We start from the raw sequence: 8,285 nt of genomic DNA on the forward strand, positions 1-8,285 counted from the left end.
TAAAGTTTTGAGTGCGAGCTTGGCGTAGCGCACGAGACTGCTATGTCAGAAATCCCAGGTTCGTTTCGAGGCAGAACCGAAAAACTTTTGCTCTTAGCTCCTCTCGGCAGGCAATGGCAAACCATCGAGAATATCTTTGCCAAGAAGACTTCTTTAACAAAAATCATTGTTCGGAATCGACGTTAAACAGTAAGTCCCATATGATTGTATACAATCAACGTGCGCATAATAGGCATATGAGAGATTTCATGCTCAGCCACGAACAATAGGATTGAAATGATGGAAGGTTTTGAAAGTCACTCATCATGAATCTGCTAAATGACATTATGGAAGTAGGAGATTTAAAACGGCGTCCTTAACGTAAAGTTTTATATTTAGATCACAGTAATCGAATTTTTTATCAAAATCAATCTGAGTGTGCTGTTTGAGACATGTTGACTATAAATTTATATTTAAATAGAAAAATTAATAAGCAAATCCAAAATGTTTGTGTTTGATTGAAGTCAAAATACACTTAATAAAATTCTTAATATACTTAATGAAAAAAGGGTGAAGTGCCTTGTGTCCTTTGACATTCTTTATTGCACAGGCTCTAAAGCAGAATTAAGAAAAAGTTAAAATAAAAAAAAAAAATCTGAAATAATGATGAATATTAGACAGCTGTATGTAAATTTAATTATTTACTGTTAGCTATTTCTCATGATTACTTCGAGTACGCGCAGTAATGAAGGTGTAACGCATTTATTGTTTGTCTCTATCTGCAGGAGAAAACATCCAAGTATATAAGATGGAATGATTTTCTAAACTTCTAATGATTATCATAAAATTACGTTTTCATTTTTTTTTGTGTATCGATTTCATAGTTCTAAACTGGCTGATTTGCGTTTTACAGTATTGCTAGTTTAAACTTGTTATAGCGATTCGAAGTTTATTATTCAATTTACAACTTTGTTTTTAAATTTACAATAAAATCAATTTTTTACAGATTGTTTTTATTTTTTATGAAAAATCAGTTTTATTCAGTAAGTATACTTACCATTGAAATACGCATTATACTTATCATCAAAATATAATTTGGTAAAAAGTCATGCACTTTAAAACAAGTTATTCTAAAACGATTTAAAGGTGATATTGTAAATATCACTTTTTTAAACGAATGAATAATTAAACTTTTTTCCAATTTTCTGAAAGCTTTCTTGCTAAGCTTTATCTCGCACATCAATTTTTATTTGAGAAGAGTGAAACGATGAAACGGACAATCATTAATATAATATATATAAAATCATAATATATAAAATCATTATAATATACTATTGTTTAAATATAAATTCAATATTAAATATTAATCATGTAATAATAAAATAAATCTTAATAGATTACATTGATTGCATTTCTTTAAATTATATTAATAATACAATGACAACATGATGATTTTACGAATTTGTGGTTACAAAACATATGTAGTGTCCATCTCTATCTTTATTCGATAGATTGCAACAGGAAAAAATAGGACATTGTAGCGTTCACGGACTATTAATAAAAACAAAATAAATAGAATTAGATTAATATGTAAAGAGTGCAGTTGTAAATATTATTAGTAATGTATAGAATTTTCTTTGCAAAAAAGCCTTGCAAAAAATAAAATTGCTAACAATTTGGAAAAATCAAATTCATACAAGATAATCTTCCAATTCTCTGATGAAAATAAAAATCAGATCATAAATCGAATGTAATGGGAGAGTAATAGAAGCGTAAACGAAACTTCTAGAAGGCGAAAATTGGAATAATGAAATTGTAAAGAAACATTTGCGCCAATTTTGAGGTTTCAGTTTTCATCTCCTAGAAGTTTCATTTACGTTTCTGTTATTTTCCCGTTACATTCTTACGCTGATTTTTATTTTTATCAGAGTCGACATAATTGGAATTTGAAATCTTGTAATTCTATATTTTTTTACTCGTTTTGGCTAAATTTTATAATGTGTAAATCGTATATATTTTAAAATAATTTTAACTTTTTTGCTCAAGTATTAAATTCAAATTTTTTGGAATTTGTATTTTTCTCAAGTTTTAAATCTTTTATCTTATTTTACAAAAATAAGATATCGATGCTGTTTTAAAATAAAGGTAGTGAATAAAACTGAAAGTGATTGGAAAGTTATAAGCTTTCGCTCGCAAGGGAACTTTGCGAAGGAAACTTTGTCAAATTATGATTTTAATGAAGCTTTGCATACATTAATAGAAATTTATAAAATATCAGAGGAAAGTTTTAAAAAATGAGCAATTTCATCGATTTCAATAACTTTGACATATATATATGTTATTCGTTAAAAAGATATTAACAAAAAAAGATTTCAAAAATAATTTCTTTTTTTTTATTATATAGAATTTTATCTATTCTATTATATAGAATTTTGGTTTTTCAAATTCATCTATTTACATAAGCTATGTGCAAAAAAATTTCATAAAAATCTGAATTTGATACTTCACGGATATTTTTGTCAGATAAACTCGACTGATTACACAGTTCTATAAAAATTTTTTTCAAACCGAATATGACTAGTTATTTTCTGTAGTTCTTTAAATGGATAAATACTAAGCTAATTTTCAAATTATTCCATTATGTTATAATTTTGAGAAATTTAATTAAAATTATAAAAATTAAAATTATAAAAAGATATATTTTTTACGTATTTTTTACGTATTATAATTTTGATATGTGATGTATTCGTCGACATATTATAATATTGAACGGAGCATAGCATTGAAATCATTTGATAGAAAGAAGTGGCTTGAATAATGTGTGGATAGAATACATTACTATTTTCTCTCTTGAAACAATTAAAATTCAAGCAATACAATAATAGTATGGAAGAGGGTTCCATGGTTTCATGCCTATACAGATGTCCCGCAATTTTTAGCAAAGTGCTCTTATGTAGATAGAATGGACTAAACTGATGACCCGAAAAGTCCTCTATCATTTTGCAATTTTCTCTCAATGGTTAATGAGATATTAATTTATGAAAATAGTCAAATTCATGTTAAATGCAAGCGCGTAGCGAAATAAGATCGCCCAGAGAAATGCACATTCTTTGTCGCTAGGCGCTTCGTTTACTAGTGATATTGACATTAATGTGATGACCTAATGACGACTAAACGCACACTTCACGGTCTCGCTTGCATACGGAATTTGATGGGAAACCAGGCTATTTTCATAAATTAATATCTTGTTAACCATTTCGAAAATTGCAAAATGAGGACTTTTCGGTTCAATTTAGTCCGCTCTGTCTACATAAAAGGCTTTGCCAAAAATTGTGGCTAATCTATATAATTTAATAAATGTATACTAAAATTTAAATCTGCGTTTCAATTTTTCTTCAACATCGGTACGAACTTTCCAATAGAACTTTAAAAGTCAAAAACTTCAAAAGTCAAAAAATCTTTAGTCAAAAATCAAATATAGAACAAGTGTGATTTTTTCGAGAATCCAATTAGAACAACAAGTCATTATAATATCAAAATAATGTCAAAATTCTAAAATGATCATTAAAAGTCATTTTTTTAAATCATTTCCGATTAGATGATATCTTGTATGACGGTTGGGTTATTATAGACGGTTATTATAGACACAGTATAAGTACATACATATAGTATGGACACTAAGCGTCAACACCTTTGATGTAGTAGGTCCCAAGTCACATGATTCGCCGTCATGTTGTGGGTTGGAAAGGCGCTTAAATTTGATAAATTTGATTTTTTTTTTAATAAAGCTACAGAACGATTTTTCTAAAAAACAAAACACAATTTTCGTGTCACGAAAATTGTTTATAGCGAGTATATTTTTAAATCAGAATTATATAATAATTATGTTAACAAACTCATTATATAAAGATAATATTCACATTAATAATAATAATAATATTATTAAACAGTAATAAGTAAATTAAAAATAATAATTGAATATTATATATATAATTAATATATAATTAAATATTATGTGAAAATTGTAATTGAATATTTATGTATGAAAAAGTAACATATTGCATGAAAATTGTAATTAAATGAAGATATAATTTAATAATATATGCACACACACACATACACGCGCGCGCGCGCGCGCGCACAAATGCATTTATTATGAGAATATCGTATACAAATATAACATACATCTACACAATATAGCATCTATGAAAAAATTTGATTTAATTTTTTAGTAAAATTTAATTTTATTAATCCTTTATCCTCCTTTTCTCTTACAAATTAAAAAAAAATTAAGCTTTGTACGAACGACGTATCACGGCTCTCACCCGTGATACTCATATTTGGCTCGATTTCTTTACCACAAGTCTCGATATTGTAGACGAAAAGATTAATTATATTTTATGGAAAGGAGATCCAACTAACCTAACATGCAATTTCAACTTACTGAAGGCAGCCTATTTCTGATTAGAAATCGACGCATGCGCACTAAAAATTGGACAGTGAAAAAGTTCAGTGTCCATACTTTTTACACTTATACTGTTAGATCGCTGTATAGAGTTTTTATTTCTTATATAGAAATGGCATGGTTAATTTTTTTGCATGCTTATAGGCCATTTAGATTAATTCCGTTTAATTATAATAAAATTTCTTCAGCATGTCATATATTAATAAAACATATAAAATAATCTTTTTTTATAACTACTGAAAATTTTTCAAAATTGTGAGAATAATTTGAAAATCAGATTTACGTCCAAAGTTATATAAGAAATGAATAGGATTAGTCTGTTCTGATGATTTTTTTTATTGAACTGTATTATAATCGAAATACTTACATTAGTAAGCTATATAATATATATAATACTTACATTAGTAAACATGATTACATCGACGGGAGAAAAAAAAGCGTTTACAGTCATTGGTTTTTGCATCATTATTAGAATAATATTTGTCCTCATATGATGATCGAGACTAGAATTGGGCCATTTGCAAAAGTATATTCCTTTACGAAAATCCTCGCCCTAAATATATTCAGAATGGTTAATTTAAAGTTATATAATAACCATTTTATCAGATTATAAAAACTTACCGCACTTGTGAGAACAGTGCCATGCCATGCGTATATAAATGTTTGAAGCAGTTTTATTACAGCATATACTAGAGACGCGGACACGTTGTAAAAATTATAGTTCGGTAACTATTATAAACGTTTAATAATTAATATTATATCAATGAATATTTGTATATTATGTGTGTAATACTATTAGTTGAGTGAAAAATTTGCAGACACAGTGCAGTCTTTGATTTTATATTTTGACAGATTACGACTGCATACAGCACATAGTAGATTAGGTACCGTCAAATAAATATAACATTTTGTAATAATATGTTTACATACTGATATTAAGTCGTACATCAATGAGCAAAGAAGTACGGCATTAGTGACAATATGCCAAAAGACGATCGGTCCGTAGATGTGCTCCAGCGTATTGCGACATTGCAGTAGTTTCTGATGTTTCACCACGCATGTTCTCAGAATATCCGAAAATTTCTCGGTGGGCAAAGGATTCGTGAGAGCGAAGGTCATGGCGCGTATTGTTGAGCTAAATTGATAAACATAAAAGCCAAAAGCACTGTCGACACCGCACGCCGTCATGGTGCTGAGTATTATTAGGCTTGTCTCGTAAAATAGATGTAGATGATATAAAAAATTGTGGGGAATGGGCCAGAACCATCCCACTCCTCTGCTGAGCGGCAGAGTATAGTTCGTAGTTAAATGAAGGTAGAGAAGATTGTGGATTATAAAGATATACGTAGAACCAAAAAATGCAAATATTACTACTACCAGGATGACGAAATATGTATATGCCAGGATATATATTGTGCGTAGGGACGAAAATATTATCATCTGAATTTTTTCATTCTTCATTAGCTCCTCCTCGAAAAGATTATTCAGTGTCCGATGATAATTTATCAGAGAGTCACGATTTATCATGAAGGTTACCACCTTAAAAAAGACCAGAAATGCATATTTTTCCCGTGCAAAGATTGATGTAGTATCTTTAATTAAACGATTTTAAATTTGTAGAAGAGAAGATGGTATTATGGCCAGTGTAGATAGATATTGTGCCTCCTCCATTTAATATCTCCGCTAATATATAGCGAATTCTAATAATTATTTATGGAATTATTTGTTCAGCTCGTCGTTACACCGTGACACTAATATATTAATACTCAATAGTCAGCTTATTATTAGGAATACACTGAATATCCGGTATCCGGTATTATTCGGTACTTTTTTTACTATTCAACCGGATAATCGGATATCATTAGAATTCGGGAATATATCCAATTGAATTTGATATCATTAAATTGTTGATTTTTTTATTATATAAATGTTCTAGAAATAAATATGCACATTCATGCTATAATACATTGTTGCAAAATTTTTTCCCTATAGGCTTTTTTTTTATTTAGAAAACACTTTCCCGGAATTTGGTCGGATATCCAGAAAATATTAGATATCCGACTAGAAGAAATTGCCGAATATTAATTATCCGATGTTACGTTCTGTCCGGATATCCAATATCCGATATCCGATAATTTTAAGATCCGGTGTATCCCTACTTATTATAATGCATTTTTTCAAGTATTTCGAATCATTTTTAAGATAGGATTTAATTACGCCTATATACTTTCTCGTTTTTTTTTAATTTAAGCATATTATTACACGTATATTTGAGTGTGTTGTTATTTAACACTTTATTTAATTGTATATATTTTGAGTTATGCAAATTTAAATAATAGTATGACATTTTGCTAATGCGGCCTTCTATGTGTATTGATTATTCTTACTTTTTTGAGATTTTTGTATTAAAATAATTATTTCATAATCGATTGTAGCTCTACTGTTAATCTATAATTTATATTACGTATACTATATTTGTAGTACTGAGATTTTTTAGTACTGACAATGAACAGCTTATATGCAGAAGTTATATGAATGTATGTATACATGTATTTATTTGCATACATTCTAAAATGTTTTACTTTTTTTGTTAATTTTGTTACCAAATAACTGTTTTCTAAATAAAACTAATTTTTTAAAGCTATTTTTATGGAAGGTCACACTACCCATGTTTTTCTTCGAGTCACTATGCAATGTCGCCACATTTTTATTAATAGAGTATTCTCTTTTATTAATAGAGTAATAAATAGTTCGATTTTGAGTCCATAATCGATTCAAGTCCAAGAACGTTTTAATGAATGTAATTATTATAATTTTAAACTTAAATATTAATTATTAACTAAATTATTGTATAAAATATAAATGCCATAATACCACTTTCTCTTCTAATATTCGAAATTTCTTTTTTTTTTCAAAACATGTTACAAAAGAATAATATTTATTGAAACAGTGTTTATAAAAAGATTAATCGATGCACCAGATAAATATGTTTCTTTCTTATAAATTGTTTCTGTTGCAAATTTTTATTTTGTTTGATTTTATTAATCTAGATAAAATCTAGTCTTGATTTTAGTGGATTTTTTAATAAATGTTAACAAGTGTACATAATACAATGTTAACAAATACATATAAGAATTTATTTTTAAAATAATTGAATAAATGTAATTTTGCAATCTGTGTGATTCTATGAAGTTTAATATGCATAAATATACTATATTATATTATATATGTACATTAATCTCTAGAGGATTGGAAGCCGATATATCGACTTTTGACGATTTAAATACATTTTTTTTAAATTTAATTTTTTTATAATATTTCAGTATCTCATACAAATAAATGATAGCGAAACGTTCTATCTGTAATGAAAGAAGAGGGAGGAGGGGGGGGGGAGAGAAAATTAGCTTTAATCTTGCCGAAGCCTCTACCGAAGTCGTTACAGATAATTTTTAGTTGTACTGTTAAATCTAGTCGTACACTGTTAAATCTATAGTGTCAAATTGAACCTAATGTGAATCGCTACTGCTAATATATCATTATTTTTTATTAAACAATAATTAAATTTGACACTATATTGTGTTAAATTGACTCTCTATGCGTAAGTATTAGTTACTGTATAATATCAATATATAATCATTGTTTTAATATAAAATAACGAAATGATTGAGTAGGAGCAGTGGCGACTAGCATTAAATTAAATTTGATACTATAGATTTAATAGTGTACACAATAGACACAAACTTTCTATGTTGTTTCATGTTTGATGTAAATAATATTATTTTTTCATAAGAGCATAATTCACTCTTATATCTTAAAAATATATAATTTTATATTTTATTTT

General features: G+C 27.6%; 1 protein-coding gene across 1 annotated transcript in view; it reads right to left on the reverse strand.

Moving 5' to 3' along the window:
* Positions 1–1,479: 1,479 nt before the first annotated feature.
* The window catches only part of LOC108693229 (odorant receptor 10a-like), an 11,451-nt gene continuing 4,645 nt past the window's right edge, over positions 1,480–8,285 (reverse strand). The window contains exons 2-5 of the mRNA XM_018202054.1: positions 5,375–5,983; positions 5,066–5,173; positions 4,845–4,997; positions 1,480–1,530 (exon numbers count right to left, since the gene is read on the reverse strand). Coding sequence (XP_018057543.1) covers positions 1,480–1,530; positions 4,845–4,997; positions 5,066–5,173; positions 5,375–5,983 — 921 coding nt within the window. The remainder of the gene's footprint in view (positions 1,531–4,844; positions 4,998–5,065; positions 5,174–5,374; positions 5,984–8,285) is intronic.

Source organism: Atta colombica, unplaced genomic scaffold, assembly GCF_001594045.1.
Source record: "Atta colombica isolate Treedump-2 unplaced genomic scaffold, Acol1.0 scaffold89, whole genome shotgun sequence".
In the NCBI taxonomy this organism is placed as follows: Eukaryota; Metazoa; Arthropoda; class Insecta; order Hymenoptera; family Formicidae; genus Atta; species Atta colombica.